Source organism: Falco naumanni, chromosome 5 (assembly GCF_017639655.2).
Source record: "Falco naumanni isolate bFalNau1 chromosome 5, bFalNau1.pat, whole genome shotgun sequence".
NCBI lineage: Eukaryota > Metazoa > Chordata > Aves > Falconiformes > Falconidae > Falco > Falco naumanni.
The window spans coordinates 77,372,947-77,393,122 of NC_054058.1; the positions used below are offsets into that span (position 1 = coordinate 77,372,947).

A 20,176-nucleotide genomic window follows, 5' to 3' on the forward strand; every position below is an offset into this window, starting at 1 on the left:
TTTAGTATTAACAGTGATAAAAAGACTGGTTATAAATTTGTACTGCTTATTGAAGTGAGAATTCGTAAATCAAGCAGCTGTAACAAAGTTAATTCTTACACTGATAAGGAATGAGAAAATGCATTCAGCTAAGCAAAGAAATTTAAAAAGGATTTATCGATGCAAAAACCTCAGTAGCTGATTGTCACACGTGTCCTGACACGTAAATAGAGAAATACTTCAGACATGAGTGCCAGAAATAATCCCAGAGAAGTTCAGCCCTGTACAGAGAGCTGGGCAGGTCTTTCAAACTACTGGTCGAATTCTCAGTGCTGGCTGTCCACACCGTGCGTTTCAGCCTTTGGGAAGAAAAAGGGCAGTCTTGCAATACACACCACTTTTGCTTTGCAAAGATAAATAATGACAAAACCCATCTGTTTCTTACAAACATATAAATTATTTTATTTACAAAGCCATGTTACAAAAAAAAAATAATAATAAAGCAAAAAAACCAAAAAATACAATCGCTCACTAGAGAATATCTCCAGGCCTGGTGTTGAACCATGGCAGTATCAATCAGATACGTGTTTGTTCTGTTTTTCCTTTTTTAAACTGTAAGCCATAGAATTTACTATTTACACCTACTTTAGACATTTATTCTGCTTACAATTATCACAAGCATGGAATGAATTCTATCTGATACTGCTAATACATAAAGGTGCAGGACAAAGAATGAAAATACTTAGTGTTACAAAATATGGATTGTAGAAAAGAAATTGGCTGTACAAGTATGGCATTTTTTTTTTCTTAGAATGATTGGACATGCTTTCTTCAAAAGTCTTCTGGAAAAGGTTCTAAAATCTGTAGTAGGAAAGCACAATATAGCAGGTGCAAATTCATTTCTGTGCAACAACAGTTATTTAATATATCCCATGACTGACCAGCTATGCAAAACCCACAGAGTTTTGTTAAAGTGCCATGGGTCAACAGCATAACAAAATATAAGGTGTAAATAGAAAAATTTCTTTTTTTCTTCTTTTTTTTAAAACAATAGTTCACTGAGAATCAGCAATAATAGAATATGCTGTATAAACTATTCTCTACAAAGGTCGATCAGCACTATTTACAATTGTTACATCAATACAAAAGAAGGCATACAAGTTATCCAAGTCGCTTTTTATGGCTGACGGGCCTATGCATTGCGTATGTGGAACAACCAAAGCTTCTGAGCCTCTATTGCTGGAAACAAATCACAAGATTTTCAGGCAAATGGGGAAGAAAAAGAACTACTGAGTGAATGCTACACTAATAATGCATTATAGGCTGGTCCAGTTTGTATCCATTTTTTTTCAAATGTCTACTTCCATTTCACTTTTCAGGCTGAAATTTTTGATACATATAATTAAATAATGATTCTTTGATGATGAAAGAACACTGTGGGATTTTACTTCATGCTTAACTTTCCTGAAATGCTGTCAGGTGTAAGCCAGTTGAAAAAAAAATTTAAGCAGCATTCAAAGGACAGGCTCCATATTCCAGCTTTCCAATTAAAAGATGCATGGAAAGAGCTAAAGCTTCCTAAAACTACAAAATTGCTCCTTCAGTCATTGATTAGCAGTATTTCTCAGAAGCAACCACTGAATCTCACAACCACTGTTTTCCCTCAACAACTAGAAATAGCAGTTCATTGATTACAGAGGATGACTTTGTTACTGAGATTTTTAAACTCCTGCAGTTTCATAACTCAAAATAAATTAAAAAAATCATAGTACTGCTCCTAAAACTGAACAAGACAAAAATTGTGCAAAAATAACAAAGATATGTACACATTTTTCAGTCTGAAGAAATGTACAATAAAAACATAATTCAAAGAACATTTTAAAAATATAAACATTGCTTAAACTTTCCTAAGTTTCATACTGTTTCTGAAACTATACCGGTCAGTTAGCTCTGAAGTATAGCAAAACATAAATTATTACAAAATTAACACTATAAAAATTTATTTTAAGAATATTTCTAAACTTTTTTCAAAGGGTCTAGCCTTGTTTATAATTGCTTAAACATTTTTAGTCTTAAAATTTGCCTTAAGCCTTCTTTTTTTAAAAAAGAAAGTAGTAATAATCTCCCTATTTGCAGTCTCTCGCCTTTCCCCAAGATGTAAATAAACCAGCATATAAGTGCACTTTTAACACTGTAGAAATAAAAATTAACTCCTCTGTACTACTGTTCCAGTACCTAGTATTGGCTTCCTGATTATAAAATCTATATTTTATTTAAAAAATTATTCAGTAATCCTATAAGAAACACTGTCAGTGCAATTCTATTAATGCAAGCCAATCTGCTCAACTCCTGTCCTTGCAAACCCAAACTGCTTTCTGGAGTTATCAAGTGCTATGATCTTAAGGGTCTAGAAATCCACCAAGATACGGGGATTTTACACGTTGAGCCCGTGATAACATTAATTACAGTTTGGTGCAAAAATCCTCTATGCATTGATTGAAGTATAGATTTCTTAAGAGCCTGATCCTGGAAAAGGCTGAACACTCAGAATTCCCACTGAAATTATTAAATGCTGTAGGTACAGAGCACCAGTCAGGATTAGTCCCTAAAGTTGCAGTGCCCCAGCTGTTTGCAGGTTACTAAGAAATGCACTCAATTTTTATCCATAGGACAAGCTTAAACACAGAATTACTGTAATTTTTAGTTAATGAAAAAATTTGGAGATCCTTGAAATAAATTCAAATAATGATCTGGATTCTTTTATTATTTTTTTTTTTTTTTTTGGAATGTCCGCTGTGTTCTGGTAAGGAAACAAAGGGAGCATTGCAACGCTAACAGCTTTAAAAAGGCATGAAACATAACCAAGCAGAACACACAGATCAGTGGCAAATACAAGTGAAAAACTAAACAAATCACTATTACAGTTTTCTGTAAATTTAATTCTGGTTAAAACCACAAATTCATAAAAGGTTAAATCCATCTGCAGGACATAGAAAAGAAAAACCCTGTGGAGTAGGGCTGCTGAGAGCTAGAGATTATAGGCTGGTTCCTTTTCCTTGTTATGGAAGAGTCCTTATTCTACCAGTCCGGTTTGATGTCTTCTAAAAGAGAAACCAGAGCCAGGTTCAAAATCACAAAATGTCTTTCAGTATATAATAGTTTAATAACATCTGCATCTGACAGAACTTAAAGCCAGAATGTATTTCAAGTCCCTGAACTAAATTCCCTCCCTGTTTACTGATTACATTAGACCTTTAAGAGAAGGAACTGCTTTCAATAAACATCGTACTTCCTTTTGGGACCGTCTGATTTTAGTAAGCTTTGGTGAATCTTATGTTCATTAACTTGGGGTATCATTACAAACAAGGAGCAGCAATTAGACGACAACTCTGAAGAATCTTTTCCTCTACACAGCATGTTTTCATGCACAAGGAATCCCCACACAGCATACACGTTGTCACCTTCCCTTAATAAAATGATCTAGTTACTCAGTATTTAAAAACCACCGCATACTGAGGTCTTGAAGTGTTAACACATTCAGGCACCTAAAAGCACTATGAAGACAAAAACACTTGATTAGTTATAAACCTAGAACAAGGATAAAATCTGGAGAAAACAAGCTTTTAATACATCATTTGCATTAACAGGCACAAATAATCTGACTGTAAAACTACGATTCCATTAATGTTCGTTAACAAACATGTAGGTTTTGTAAAGAAAAGTGATGTATTTTTTATTAAAGCTACAACAGTTGGAAAAACAGGCATGCTTTTATGTATACAAGCCCCCCTTCAGGTCGCAAATAGATGCAGCGACATTCAAATGAAACATGAATTGAGAACGATTTGTCTGAATTTACCCTGACTTGAGTTGAACGCGCTGGGAGGGAACGGCCAGGCCCGCAGTGGTGCTGGCGGTGGGGCGGCCGCCCAGGGGAGCGCCCAGCAGTGCAGTGTACTTCCCCAAATGTAGGGGTGACCGAAAGAAGCTACTTGTGCGACATCCAAACCGCCACAGCGCACCTTTATCTCCCAAGTCCATAATGAGAAACACCCGTTTCCCAGTGGCAGGTGGCTGTCACAGCACTGCTGCGTGTCCCCTCAGCTCCAAGTGGCCACCTTCCGAGGGTGAGCGGGCAGCTCGCCGCCTCCGGAGGGCTGCACACAGGTGAGCCCAGGTTCCCACCAGACTGGGTTTTCAGCCTGCCACGCTTCCCAAACGCCCTCTCACCCAGTCACTCAGCCCCGTGTGCAGTTCAGGACCTTTCTCCCTTCTCTTGAGAGACGACCACCCCCTTCTAACAACTTCTCTGCGCCAGCAGACGGACCCCGACGGGTTGCCTGGCCGGGTAGCACGGCAGAGGCCATCAGTAACTGCTCCGCATGCACATTTAGCCTGATGGCTGCAATTCTGCTTCAAACTGCATTGCTAAAAGTCTGTTGTCCTGACTTGTATTCATGAAAACTTGCCTGATTTTTCCAACTATAAACCCCAGAATACAGCTGAGATTGTCTCTGCCTACAGACCTGGTTTTGCCTGGACTCCCTGATTATCACGGTTATAACACCACTAACATTAAGAACAAGAGAGCTCAGCCTCCCCCAGTAGTAGCTTTACTGACACAGCACATATTTGCAGATCCACTTATTGTTACCTGATTAATAACACCTTCATAAAGAAATATTATAGCACAGTTTAAGACTAAAATTTCTTTAGAGACTATTCAGTTGCTAGACTGGAGATGAAAGCTGTCAACAAAGCAGCTCAGAATTATTTTGACAGTGACAAACATCTATTAGATAGGTAATCATTATTCATGGTTCCAAATACTAAAATTCTGTGTTAAGAGTTTTTAAAAAAGTTTTTATTTCAGTTTTCTTTTGTATTTGTATTCTGGGCTCTCTATTCAACTACCAAACTAACAGAAACATATTTTTAACAATAAAGAGTTTGTGGGGCTTAAAACAAACACTTCTACTTTTGATAAAAACTTTGGGAACAAGCAGCTGAAAAGCTCAGCAATAGCCTCTGTTTACATAAGGCTGCCACAAAATCAGTGCTTTGTACTGTTAGGTTTTCCCCGTGGGATCTAGGCAACAGATCCTAACAAGCTCTGTCCCTTGAGTAGTGTGTATTTTATACTAACACAGGCACAGGAGGTTAAAGCAAAAAGTCTTGCACTTCAGAACAGCTTTATCCCATGTTTGTTACTGGCAGCTGGATGACAGCGTCTCACACAGGAAAATGCCAGTCCCTAGAGGTATGAAGAAACTTTCCACTTTATTCCCTTCAGAGTAGTTCTTCCCTACATATACTGCATTGCATTCAGCGCCACGAGAAAAAAAAAAATTACTGTTTGGCAGTTCATCTCAAGATGTGAGTGATTCAGAATATTTTTAATGGGGATACAGTTGTGAGTTATCATTACTACAATCATTACTATTTTTTTTGCTGTGTCTACACAGCAGACACTAAGCAACACAGCCATCTGAAATAACTACTTCTGTATAATTTACACAGAATACATAACAGAATTCTAAAATACTGACTGGTTGTACAGAAAAATCCTCTGAATTTTTTGTTTGCTTGTGGCTGTTACACCTTGCTGAGGTGGGAAACCTTTTCACACCAAGGATCTCGACAATGAATTATTGATAAACTACTCAACTTGGAGAGTCAAACAGTAGGGGCCATATTAAAAAACACAGACTAGCCCCTCAGTCTTCCAGACAGATGAGGGCTGGATCACAGGTCAAGCACCTGTCCTCACAAAAAAGCTGAGTTACAGAATTTATTATAATTATACAATTATTATTAGTCTGTGTGATGGATATCGCACCCCTGTATGGCGGGAGTGCTAAGGATTTCTCGCAGTCTTAAGAAGAACTCAGATTATGCTTAGTTTAGTTATGCTTTCAGATTAGTTTCTCTAAATACTCAAGCGCCCTGTCTTCTCTGTCCTGTTTCTGTCCTCCCTTTGCTGCTTTCACTTCTGGTCTATTTTTAAATGCTGTCCTTCCTATGCCAGGCTGGGGACTCCGCTGTGCCATCTCGCTCAGCAGGACAAGTTAGATAGAAAAACCAGATCAGCTTAGCTGGATCCTCTGCAGACAGTTCCCGCTGCTGCTGAGTTTGTACGGCCAAAGCAACAGCCAGTGGCCAACATAAGCTAACCTGAGGTGTATTACAGGTGGTGAAAAACCAGTAAAAACCTTTTATTCCTAAATCTCAGATGGGAAAATAGCTGGAAAAAGAATTAGGTGAGAGGAGAAATCTAGTATTAGTTCACTGAAAGACACCTTCTCTAAAGAATTGTATTAATAAAGAAATTGTGTTTTAACGTTTTACAGTATAATATCTTTCAAAACCACTTACAGACTACTTAAGTACACTTTTTTAAAAGCAACTTACTTGTCTGTTGTGTACTGGATTTGATGTACTCGAAGGACTGGATTGTGACAAAGCTACACTGCTATTTTTTCCAATCTGAAAGACATTAATTGAGCAGTATTGAGAGGCATATTTGTCAGTTGAACACAGATGCTGGTAATGGCCTTCCCTTTCCTGTGTAAAGTCACACTAATTGCTTTGCATTTGGAACAGGTATTTTGCTATTGCAAAAAATACACTTTGGACAGAATTGTAATTAGGTCTTGGAGCCTGTATACTTTAAACTAGCGCTTAAAAGGCACACAGATAGTATGAGAGGTCAGAAAACAATGTAAGGAACAGTTACTGAGAGAACAGAGATTGTAAACCCCCACCCCTCTAGACTGAAATGCTAGTTCCTCTGGTTACTGCAGTGACTCAGAACAGCTAGTCAGCAACTGAGAGAGCACAGAGCGCTCAAGGTCACAGTCTCCTCCCCAGGGGACCTTCCCACTCCTGGGGAGCTTAAAGCAAGTGGCCAAGCACCATAGCATGCCCTGAGTTACCCATTTTCTTTCATGTAGAGTCTTCATTTATTTTTGCTCAATAAAGCAAGTGTTAACCAGAAGACTCAAACTCCAGGTTTAAAATTGCAATTGTTTCAATTTACTGCATCAGCAAATTTGTTTGGGAATGAGTGCAAATTGATAGTACACCTATATGCATTTTAAAAGTACTTAGTTAAAATATTGCAGTATTTAATCGTCGTATTTCAGTGCCTGAGAGATTACAGCACTCTGCAAGGGCAGTCTGTCTTCAGGTCTTCTACAATGACCCATAAACATAGCGTAGACGCTTGTTGCGATAGAAAAGGGGAGACAGCTGTTGAGTCAAGAGTAGTTCCTCAGGGGTTACAAGGGTAATAAAAATTAACCATGGACACCTGCCTGCAAATGGCAGATGACTGGAGTTTGAATAGTTATTCACAAGGTCAACGAACTTCAAGTAATGTCAGCTTTAATCATGTGATGGAGAGGAAGCAAGGACCTGTCTTCTAAACAGTGAGAAATGCAGCTGCAAGTTCCTTACTGAATAGGTGGGACTGTGACATTGGCTGGCAGGGTTTTCACCAACATCGGTTTTCTCCTTCCCTTCTGCAACATTTTTTGTTATTTTGCCATTTCACATGTATAGTGAAAGGTAGCCTTTGTCTCCCTCTCCATATCTGCCCTTTTTCACACAGTGACTGCTTGAAACAGTGCTCTCGGTGCACATTCTATCCAGAAGAAATGTTTAAAGTTGTTGTTTACAGCCAGTTCTGAGGGCAGCCCCCATGGTGCGCAAAGACTAAAAGGATCAGCCTCTGCCCATCCTGTTCCCTTTCGCTTGTTTTGCATGCCACAGCTGTTCTCTCAGTAGCAACGTGCTTTCCTTCAGTATACAAATCTTGACTAAAGATACACAATCTTGTAAAACCTTTCCTAGCTATTCAGAACACCATGACACACCTGCACATCTGTCTTCCCTACATCCACCATTCTAACACTCACAAAACCCTTCCGTAATAAAATACGTGTCCATCTTCTAAGTGGAAAAACAGCTACTAGGAAATCGACTTGCTGAGATCCTAGAATCTTGAGAGGGAACACGGCACTTCTTTGGGCTTTCATTCACTCAGTGCTCCTGCAGCTACCAGACTGCCTCTCTACGTAAGACAAAGCAAGGCGCAACACAGCTTGCGGCACTGTGGTCGGCTTTGAGCTGCTTTACCACCCTGGCTTCATTCAGACCTGGAAAGGCAGCGCGCCAGGACAGAAGGGTAATTCAGACAGACCAAACAGTCGCAGCGCTCAGTGAAAAAGTGAAAATAAGAAAGACTGATTTCCAGTTGTGTTGGGTCTTTAATGATGGCAACGCCATATCAAAAGGATCACAAGGACTGGGGTGAGGCCAAGACCCAAATCTTCCCCCCCTCCCCCCCCGCCTTTAAAAAATAAAGTGTACTTCAAAACCCAATGGTTAACACTTTCAGTTACTATCTATGCAGGCCAGACTTTAATTAAAATAGAAAAAAAACCCACAATAAACCCCCCTCAGCCTATCACCAGTCACTTGACTTTTTTTTTCTATGTTCCTAGTCTCTTAATTTGCCCTATTACATCAGGGAACAGGAGCAAGATTTTAAGTAATACTGATTTTTTTTTGTGTGGAATTTTTACCGCGATTGCATTTCTAGAACACAGCAAGTCAAAACAGCACAGCTTAAAAGTGATTTCAAGTATTGTATTCTCCAGAGCTTTAATATTCACATGTAGAGTACGTAATATTATTTGACCCATATGCTTAAGTGGGTACAAATTTCATGTATTTATAGCACAAATAAGCAGTAGGAAACGTCTGTTTTGTATTGCATACAATTCAGTATCCTTGTCACAGAGACAACTGGCTCCCAGCCAGACATCTGAAATACAATCAACTCCACTTTACCTCCTATTTTTGATTACTAGTGTAGCTCCAAGGACCAGCAGTATAAAAGGAAAGTGTGACCAACTTTTACATATATACACACACACATATATGCATGTATACGTGTATATGTATATGCACTTGTACATGTGTATAAAAACATTATGTTTAAAAATCAGGATATCATTATACTCTTTACATATATTTAATCTTTTACTTACGGAAAAAAATACTAGCGTGAATTACATATTTACAAATAATCAGAAAAGACCTCTGATTGATTCTTTGTGATTTATTTACTTCTATTACTGTGCAACATGCTTAAATACATCACAAACTGGAATAAGGATGTCCCACAGGAGCAGATCTAATCACTACGGGAATCGAAATCTGAACTCAGAACCTCCTGCGTCTATCTGTAAGACTTCCTCAGACTGCACTAGCTACAGATAGTCTGTGTTCTGTGAAAAGATGATACAGTCCATTTCCTACTACCAATGTTTGTACTGACGTACCAATTTGTACTTACTACTTCTTCCCATTTGAGATCATGTATCTCAGGCTAATTTAATCTTTTTTTGGCACATATGTATTTCAAAAATCAGATGTATGACAGAATGAAGAATTTACAGCATCCTCCACTGATTTCAGTGACTTAAAGATTAGTTGGGATTGCAGGACACATTTAAAAGGCTTAAACCAGAAAGAATGTGCCACTACCCATTTTTCAAAGCCAAACAAGTCATCTCAGTTGCACCTCTGCTGGAAGAAGGAAAGAGAATATACACCTGCTAAGCCACTCTTTGAAACCTTCATTCTGTCTACTATACCAGTTTTAGAATTCATTTATTCTTTTCTTCCACTCCCATTTCTGTCTGCTATTACATATGGATTGCCTTGCCCAAGATCTTACCCTCTCCATTTCCAGATCTATTTGATGTGCAATATCTTTAGGAAATGAGAGTTTCACAAACAAACAAAAAAAATTCCTAAGCTACCTTCTCCGGATTTTCTAAGGTATTCTATTTTCTATGGTTTTGTCTTCCAGGTTACAAGGCCAAGCTTTGTTTTCTGTGCACTGCACAGCACTGGACAAAGCAGCAGAATGGAACAGTAGATCATTATAAAGACCATATTGGCAGTTTCCCCACCAAATTCTACTTCACATACACTTTTTTCCTTATATAGCCATCACTGAAAGGGAAGTCAAAGCTCTATTGCTAGTGACAATGAAATGAAGAGTGTGTAACCTTATCTGTTGCACTGACTTCAATATTCTGAACACATTCACAGTAAAGAAGACAACCAAGTGTCCACTAAAGGTCATCTGGTTGAGATCTTAATTTCTTAATTTTTTCAGTTTCAAACAGGAAACAGCATCTGAGGTCAGGCATCTCAGACTCTCTCCAGAGGAAGGGTAGATGTAAGTGTTTTGCATAAAAGAGAAATCAGGGGACTTGCATAATACTAAGAAATGAATCAGCAACAAGTTTGGGAAAAGAAACAAACAGAAATGCTGACTCTTATCTTCCTGTTTTAATGACACAATTTATTTCAGAGAGATGAGAATTAAGATAAAAAATTAATTGCTAAAAATTATTTATCCATTCTGGGCAGTAAATTTTACTTTCAGAGATACAAATGGCTACTGTATTAATCGAATAAAAAAAATATCATAAAAATATTTTAAGAAAGTAGATATATATATAACTATCAAAACATCTTTCTATGCTTGGTACAAAACAAATACAGATATGTTTCTGTATTAGACTAGAAAGTAAGTTGTGTGAAGTAAAACCATCTGAAGCAAACACAGCATTTTCCTTCCAGAACGCATGAAATATTTCAAGTAAGTCAGACATGACCTGCAAAAAAATAACTGGAAGAGTCCCTTACCTGCCGAGAGATGGAGCTGCTTGTAGGATCTGGCACCGCAGAAATAAGGTTGGCAGTGCTCTTTCTATGAACACTATTCATACCAGGCATTTTAGTGATTTTACAGGCTTTGCTACTAGAACTAGAGTTTTTACGCTTTTTTCCTTCTGATTTGTCAAAAGAAAGGGGTAGAGAAGACACTGCATTATGTGCTCCCAGGGAATGGTCCCCTGAGTGGTGCACAAGAGAAGATACAGACAGATTAGAAGAGTCAATACTGCTTACTACCATGCTCATATGTTTCACTGAGTCTGTTGAACTACTGGATAATGAAGTCCGTCCTGAGGGCTCCGATTTGGCACTGAGTGGGCTTGTTCCGTTATTTGTATTGTGCACAGACATACTGTTATAGGAAGATGTAGCCTGATAGGAGTTCAAAGTTGAACTGGGATTCAGGACACAGTTCTTTTTGTGGGACCCTGAAAATGAAGATGAGGAAGATGTCTGTAAAGATAATGAGGACGACGAGGACGACGACTGCGGCTTTTTCTTTTTGTTACTTGACGACTCATCACTCCGAGATGACAGGTCTTTCACTTTTGAGGATTTGCTGGTTTTTGTTTTGGATGGCTTGTGGGATGGGGAAGGGATGACTGCTGGCACTGGTGACACAGCTGATGGCGCCTTAAAAGTTGAGTCCATGATACTTAGACTTGCAGCCACATGAGGAAAAGCTGTAGTGTGCGACATAATGGAATTCGTATCTGACGTTGTCACAAAGGCTGCATTTGATAACATGGCTGATGTCATTATGTAAGAAGAAGAAGTGATTCTTGAACTGATAGGTGTTGAAGGAATATACACCCCACTGGGGTTGCTGAAAGGCTGTAAGACTGATGCTGGAAAGGGAGTGGAGACATGTGCTGCTGGAGAAGGCATGGGACTATCTGCCGCAGGAGGAATTTTCCTAAATAAATAATAAAAAAAACCAAACAGAAAGAAAAAAAAAAGAAAAAAAGAAGAAAAAAAGAGAAAATAAAAAAGAAGAAAAAAGAGAAAAGAAGAGATTCAGATGCATAAAAAAATCCATCCAAACAATGCAGATAGGAAACAATTTCTGGGAAGGACCAACTTATTAAAGGCGGCAAATCTAGTTCATTCTAATTTTGAGTCCTATTCTACCAATCACATGTATTTTAATATTCACTGTTCAAAATCAGCTCTGCATTCTACAACAGCTTAAAAATGCTTTTACTTGTGATTTTTTTCCCCTCTTTTTAAACTTGCAATTCCGTTATGAGGTTCTTTGGGATTTAATACAACAAAATGCAAACCACATGTGTTTTAATATTGCAAAGATTCAGGAAAGCTGGATTATGAAGTGTATTTTCCTAAGAATTAATTTTGAAATGAGGCACATTAAATCTGTGAAGGCAGCAGAGACCCAACAGAAGATGATTAGGTAAAGACTTATGCAGCATAATTTTCCCTATAAACTTCTGTTATGGCACACAAGCCCTAAACTGTGTAACTCTGTTAAACCAGAACTGAGCTCCGCTTCAGCACAAGTGCCCCATGTAGCAATTAAGTGCAGTGTTACAGTTTAATCACTTTCTTACAAATTTAATTTCCATTTTTCCTCTCCTATTTTACCAATTAAAAAATGCAAATAAAATGCCTGATGGTGGGAATCTATAAATACTCCACTCACCATGTTTCATTCATTGCATATGTTTTGCTTGAAAGTTCAAGTTGTGGGACAGTTTCAATATCAACCTAAACTCACAGGTTAGACTTGATGAGGGCAGTAAATGAGCCTGTTTGGGGAGCTGTGAAGCACTTAACCACTGAGCTTGAAGAGGAAAGGAGGAAAGCTCATCCCCTTCCAAATGCAGTGCTATTCCCAGCAGCTCATTTGAGAGCTGGTTAGAAGCGATTAACTAAGTTATCGATTAATTTCACTGATACTGAAAATTTGACAAAAAAATTAAACAATACTTTATAAGCTTTATAACTAGTTGAATGCTATTCTGAGAATAAAATCTAATAATATTACCTGTGAAATTAGTAGAATGTATTCAAGCTCCTTCCTATTCAGCCATCTTCTATTATTTTATATAGTGCAGTGTTAACAAAGAACCAGAACTCTATGATGTCTCTTGGAAAATTATCATGTGAGCTTTTCTCATTATTTAGACTAAAAGTTAATTCACAGTTTAATCCTATTTCTCTTTGTTAAGAAGCTGCACGTCACCGTAACACTGCCCTTGTTATCCTCATTACTGACATCTTTTCAGTTTTTAAAGGCCTACTCTTGCCCTCAAAGAAGTATGATAAAAGAGCAGCACCGGGTGTGCTGTTTTATCATAAATCAAATCCTAATTACAAGTGTTCTCTTCCGGTATTCCTCCTATGGAGACTGTCAGACAGAACACTGTTTATGGCACAATTACATAAGGGATTACATACAGTCCATGCCGCCAGAAACGAGGAAGTCCTACTGCCTGCGACTCGCTACACAAACAAAGCGGCTTATTAGATCCATTCCTTGGTTTATTTTTAAAGAGGTGCAAATAATTCTTACACACCTTTGTGAAGTACTTTGAGAAACAGGGATGAAAAGTACTTTGTAAATGTTACTGTCATGCTCAAAACATGGCCTTGCATCCCTGTACCTCTAGCCACAGCTACAGAGCTGCACTAGCACCGGTTATAAAATAACAGCTTTACGCATACCACTGCTTGGAGAAGATGGGAAAAGATCAGTCCAGAGGAGGGTTGAGGACAATAGAAGAATACAACAGGGGTTAAGCACTGTGAGCTTCCTGTGTTATACAGACAAGTAAGTATGGATGGAATTCATTAAAATATTAGAGATTACACCAACAGCTAGAAATTGGGAAAACATTTACAATTGGATTTAGTGGGAGCAGGACGAGGCCTGTTCATTTCTTGTATCATATAACTACTGTAGAGGGTTTTTTTTGGTTTTCATGATAGTAGTGGTACTAGTGACACATTTTCTCAGGAGCCCAAGTATCTTTCCTCCTGACAAACAAAGCCCATAGATAACATGTTTTAATCTTCCTATTTAAGGAAACCAAATTACAGTTTTATTTGTGGAAGGTGACAGGCACTAGTTAACAGCCAAATTTACAAAGCAGAAGAGAGGAACCCCTCGCAGATCAAGTGTGATCTGTCTCTAAACAGACATGAAACTGACCCTTTTATGGCAAACCCAACCACTTCCAAACTATGTCTCCCAGCACAGTAGCACTGTTATCAAGTTACCAGGTTAGTCAGACAAGCCAAGCTTTAGTGTTTCAAAAATATATTTAAATAAAAATCAAACCTTGTTTATCTAATGGCTGGCATCCAATGAATATAACACAATCCTGATAATAAACAGTGACATGAAACACTGCACTTTAGTGTCGTTACATTGGAAGAAGAATGCATATCCTGTAGCAGAATACTCCCCAAAAAATCAATCCTATCTGCACATGCCATGAGCTTTTCAAATATTTTTTTTAAATAAGAAAGAAGTAGCATCTTTTTTAGAAGTGCAGTCTATTTTAATGTATCTGTGTAGCCAAAACCTATAGTGCTTGGAACCTGCATACGTGATACAGAGGTGCTTCAACAGTGAGTAATAATCATCAGAATTTTAAGACCCCAAAGCCAGTAAGGGCGCTATGGACTAAAAAAACTATCATATTCCATCTTAGGCACAGGCAAATGTGTACTGAGTTCCTTATCTTACAACACATGCGTCTTACAGAGCGAAGTCTGAATGGGTGATACGAGTATAAAAACCTAGGCAAAATCTAACCTGTGTTATAAAATAATATGATATCAAAACATATCTCCAAACTCAGAAAGCTCTGAGCTTTAATGCTTTTAAGTAATGCTAACAGAACTACTGAATTATTCCTCCCAGATCAGAAGGACTAAAAAAAGTCCTAAATCTGGCAGAAATTTACATCACAATAGATCGTTCTGTTGTGCTTATATTCCTTAACAGAAAAGAGAAAATTTGTACTCATATTAGTGCTATGCCTTAATACAGAGGTACTTACAAACGCTTCCCATGGAGTGTTTTATTTAGAAGTTTTACAGAATTAAAAATGCTAAACTGCCCACCAAGTGTAAAAATACCACTTACTTCCACATCTGTGAGTTCAAGTGTTTTTCTACCATGGAGTTTAGTGCGAATCGAAAATGGTCCCATCTTCTGTCAAAAACATAGTAGCCTCTTCCCATTAAGCGACTGCCATATGAACAAAACTGAAAAGAAAGGATATTTCAATGTTCTTTATAAAAAAATTATATGTTATAAAATAATTATCATTTATAGATCAAGGAACACCTTTGTAATTTGTATCATGCATATAAAAGGTGTTTTTCACTATCTGCAGCATAAATACTTTTTGCATGATATATTAAATATGTGCATAATGTTTAGGTTAGTGTGAAGTATACTTCATACTTCACTAACAAGTCAGTTTACTATCAGGCACCAATGTGCGCCAGGGAAAGAACATAAATGCTGAGGTACTGTTAAGGAAGCGGTTCTGGCTAATAATACTCTTACTGCCTCAGAAAGACAGTTACACCATTCTGTGCACATTAAATCTTGTAATACTGTAACAGGAATAAAACTAACTGAAGAGGAAAAAGGTGCAATGGGGGCATTCTTTAGTATCTATTTAATAAACAAACAAACCAGTGATGTTTCAGTAAAAAAATTAATTATCATCCATGGCACTTGTGCTATAACAGAACACTGGATACACTCTTCACGGTGTATGAAAAGTGTCTAGAGGAATAGTAAGTATTTTGAGAATTCTGCGGAGCTCAGGAGTATTTGCGCTGCTTCCTCTGGAGAACTTCCTGGAAAGTCCTACTACACTGCAATGGTGTGATCAAGAATCTACCCTTTCTTGGGCTCAAGCCTTACTGATCGCACGTTACGTAGAAAAACGCTGCAACACCTATTTATGGGAGAGAAACCTGTTATAAATCACCCTCAGAAAACAAGACAACTCTCCATTGTGCAGGGAGAAAGTCACAAATCCTGACGGAGGGCAGAAGCTACCAATGCAGCAGGAAAGCATCCTTTTAAAATACTTTTCAGCTTAATGGACAGTGAGAGGTGACTGTAACTGTTTATCTTAAGTCTGTTTCACAACAAGGTTAAATAGGTTAATTAAAAGCACCACTTAAGTTGATAAACTAGCCTCACCTCCCAGTGACACAGATCAGTTACCACTAAGAGGTAGTTTAAGAAGCTACTGCCCTTTCCCCATCAATTACCACCACTTAGCTGGGAGAGGGACTTGGTAAGGAAAACAGTCCACCTCAGCAGGAAATGCAGCAAGTTACCATCAACTGTGCTGGAGGCGATTTACCCAGTCTTTTCCGAATTCATGTTGATACGGACTAAGAACAGTTGCACTTTCAGTTAACTGCTTCAATTGAGAGATGCTAGGATCTTCCAAGAACGGATGAGCCAGTGGGATTTGCCTTGAAACTGCACTAGGATCCTAAACCAAAACGGCTGTTGACAGCCGTGCCTCACTGATGATGCCTGCACAAGAATTGGCTGCACTTTGATTGTTTTTTTAAGTTGTGTGGACACACATGCAGCGAGCTTTTAGTTCTTAATTCATAGAGAAGCAGTCAGCAAAACCATAGTAAAATACAAGAGTACCAAGTAAGCAGAAGGTACCTGCATATCATATTATAGACTATAATAACTCTTATTTTCTGTATAAGAACCAAATTCAGAATTTCATCTGACAGTTATTTCACGTTCAGCTACTTCTTCCTGGTGTCTGACAGTAACAAGTTCTCTTTTGCTCTAGGGAATATGGACAATGTTACAGTTATCACACTGTTTGTTTCATTCTGTACATCATATGGAAAACACATAAGCGAAGTCTTCATTAGCTTTATTCCTTGGCTCAATTTTGATGAGAACCAACTGCTTAGAAGTTCAAGAGTTCTCCCATTGCTTCTTGGTTTGTACAGTGTAAACAAATTCACACTGCAGACATAATGCCACAAGGCAGCTCTTACTACTTACAGCGCAATTTCTCACTAACACCAGAGAGAGACCAAACCAGCTGCCAGAGAAGCGCATGCTTCAGCCACCTCCAGAGCAGATGGGCTATGCCGCGCTCTAGACTTTCCACTTTCGGATGAATGAAGCAGTAGGTTTTAAGTCCACATCCATTTGCATAAATGATATTTAATTAGAGCTTCAAACCAGACTACAATACTTGACAAAGCACTGTAATAGCCCTTTGCTGCCGTATGATTTTCAGAGCCATAACCAACTGCAAGGTACAGTTTCATAAGAACTATGACAACAAAGATTATCTGTTCACGTCACATTTAAAACAATGCAACTTTGCTCAGTTTAACAGAATTACACCTGAGTTGCAGTCTACTGAGAGGAAAATCTGAAACTAGAACTTCTGGTTTTCTGCTGCACATCTTGTCCTGCAACCTGTTTGCCACATGCATTGACCAGTCTTCTCCTCCTACCCTATCCCATCCATACAATTTTCTGTTAAATGTATGTGTTCTCTTTAGAATACACTTTTCATAATACAAGGTCCTCATTCCTTACATTTTTACTGAATTACTTTTTTTTTTCCCTCCCTTCTTGAATTACATAAGAATAACAGCAAGGCATGCCAGAGACAGACACATACCCCAAGAGGTCTGGGATGGTGTCCAGAAAAATGACAGTCTAATTTCTCAGATTCTTCAGCTCCATCCGCTTCTCCTTCATCACTGGACAATCTGCTCGTTAAATCTCCTCCCATGGAAGGCAGTGGCAGTTCTGGTACGTACCCACTGTGGTTTGAAGAACTGTTGCTGTTTATGCTATTTGCAGATGACGGTCTAGAAGGAGAATATACATTGAAATCATCAGTGTTCAAAGGCTCTGCAAACCTACCTGCTGGAGTCAAGCATCAAAGTAAATTATACCAGAAATGATTATATAAAGAAGACAGTAAAAGATACAGAATAGCTGACACTTGGTCTTGTCAGGAATATATCATGGGTTACCATCAAGTTAACATTAGAAGAAGCACCTTTTTATTGCTGGAAATTTTAAATTTGCCATGATGTTGAGTTTCGGATCTTGAGAGAGGCAACGTATAGTAAAAACGCAAACAAAAATCAGATGTGCAAAATCTTCTCACATTGCACCATTACTCTGCTACTTGATTAACCTCAAAGGTCCAGTTATGAAATTTTATTTCATACCAAAATCCTGCTGAAATTAGCGTACTAAATATAACAAAAGAGTGTTTAGCTGACACCCTCTACAGCTAATTAGTAATTGGAGGACTGGGAGGACCTCTTATGTAAGTTTTCTTTACCTTTGTCTAAAATCCAATAAAACAAAGTGGGAATGCCTCTGCGCTACAGGGTGTGATGGTGCTCTGCCTTTCAAAAGCAGCCTGGAGATCAGAAGTGGGGGTAGGAAAAAGATTCTCAGTTAACAGTCTGTACAACCAAGTATGTACGTGGACCTCGGAGGCTGGAGGAGACGTTCACATTGAGCAAAATCTGAAGATCTTCCATCTCATGAATTTATGCTATCAGGACAGAGCAGTCATAGACTGCAGACAGCTGCCCTCTTCTGAACTCAGCAGGGATGGCTCACCAGTGTCCGTCAGCTAGAAATAACTGCTGCAGTTGCTGTTGCAAGGGATAGATTGTGCGAGTGCTTCCTAGCCTTCAGGAAAAGCCAGACAGGTCAAGCCAAGTCACCATCAGTAAACCAGCAAGTTCTGCCCCAGCAGAGCAGGGAGCACTCGCATAACTTCTTCCAGCAGCACAGCTGCAGGCTTGCTGGCTCTCAGCAGAGAAGTAGCAAGGCTTTCCTCTGGCATGGCTGCTTGCAAAAACACAGGACGACAGACAGAGGCACTGCAGCAGAAACCAAAGTGTAGATTGTACAAACACAATGCATGACTGCTAAAATCTTCCTCCTCATGTACCACTGCCTTTGCAATTTCTTCAGCTGAGTCTCACTAAATCGCGTTCCAGTTTTGCTGTAACACTTGTAATTCCAGATAACACCTACCAAAACCAACATCTGCCTGTCCCTCTGTGCTCCTCTCTATGTAAGGACTGTGTAAGGTCACTCCTTTTCCGAGAATTATGCAGACTTCTCACCAACTCATCTGCAGCTACTCTATTGTTGTCCTTTCATTCAAACCCTGTAAGGCCCACCTCTGCCACTGCATGAATAAAATTTCATTATGGCTTGATGAACACAAAGAAAACAGTGGAAATGGCTGTCTCTGTGAGACTTGAGATAGCAAATAACAACAGATTTTTGTTGTTTGAAATAGGGAGTATCTTACTACAAAAGCCCCAAAACTGGCACCTAATCCTGACTAAGGCTTCTGCAAAGGGAAGAAATATGAAACAAAAGAAATATGAACAAACCCAACTAGTTTAGCTCTATCTACTGCAGCCAAAACTAGTACCAACCCCCGCCCCAAACAAACAAAACATAAGGGAAGTTTATCAGCGGATAATTACAATTCAGTAGATCCAGTACCTCATACTAGTTTTTCTAAAGGGATGTCTTTACAAGTTTGCATTGCCTTTCTGAAGACTGGTTTTGTCCTTTCTAAGAAAAATCTTCGAAATGAGTAAAGACATGCTATGGACAGTTTCAAATCTTAGCTGCTTACATTGTCATTTACACTAAATTTCATCTTCCCCCCCCCCCCCCCCCCCCCCCGACATTCCATTGCTATAACTGGTGAAGTATTTGCAGAGAAAAAATCTACGTAAATGTGCAGAATTTCTCCACCGACACCTACTCCGATTCATGCAAACAGACTTTTATTCCCAAATGTGCCATAATAGCTTGAACATAAACTTCCCTAATTATTACTGACCATTTTACCCAAAAATGCAGTTAGTCTGAGATTCTGAGCTGAGGGTGGACACCACTCCTTCCCTCATTCCCAATCAGACCACAGCCTACCCTGGACAGATTTAGGTTAATACAAGCATAATCTGTCTTCTATGGACATGTTTTATCATGCAATTGCCTAAAGAGGAACTGAATGCTTGTAAAATGAGCTGCAGGAAAGACTAAAGACATTTCTTACAGTACCATCAGAATGCAACATTCCACACTGGCGAATTGCTTACCTTGGAAGTACAGAATTTGGTGGTCTAGATTTTGCAGGAGATGTTACTTTAGATTCTTGCCCAGAGTTCACTGAAGATCCTGACAGAGAGTCTTGTGCTGGTGTGGGCTGGCTCTGATAGCTTTCCCTTGCAGATGGTGGATGCTCTTTGTCTTTTGCAACTTCTTTTTCCCTGGATCGAGCTTTGTGTTCAGCTAGAAGGATGTCAAACTGTTTTTTACGGCCTGGAACTGCTCGTCGATGATTAAGTGAATGAGTCTAAAAATAGGGTGGTTAAAAAGCATTTGTGT

General features: G+C 38.8%; 1 protein-coding gene across 10 annotated transcripts in view; it reads right to left on the reverse strand.

The window, feature by feature from the left end:
* Positions 1 to 420: 420 nt before the first annotated feature.
* ATXN7L1 (ataxin 7 like 1) overlaps positions 421 to 20,176 on the reverse strand; it is a 114,658-nt gene continuing 94,902 nt past the window's right edge. For 9 of the 10 annotated variants that reach the window (XM_040594468.1, XM_040594466.1, XM_040594469.1 and 6 more), the window contains 6 exons: positions 19,888 to 20,144; positions 17,412 to 17,604; positions 14,855 to 14,976; positions 10,711 to 11,656; positions 6,391 to 6,465; positions 421 to 3,080 (listed from right to left, as the gene is read on the reverse strand). In XM_040594468.1, coding sequence (XP_040450402.1) covers positions 3,039 to 3,080; positions 6,391 to 6,465; positions 10,711 to 11,656; positions 14,855 to 14,976; positions 17,412 to 17,604; positions 19,888 to 20,144 — 1,635 coding nt within the window. In that variant the 3' untranslated portion in view covers positions 421 to 3,038. Of the gene's footprint in view, positions 3,534 to 6,390; positions 6,466 to 10,710; positions 11,657 to 14,854; positions 14,977 to 17,411; positions 17,605 to 19,887; positions 20,145 to 20,176 lie in introns of all 10 variants that reach the window. The other variant, XM_040594467.1, reaches the window with a different exon arrangement.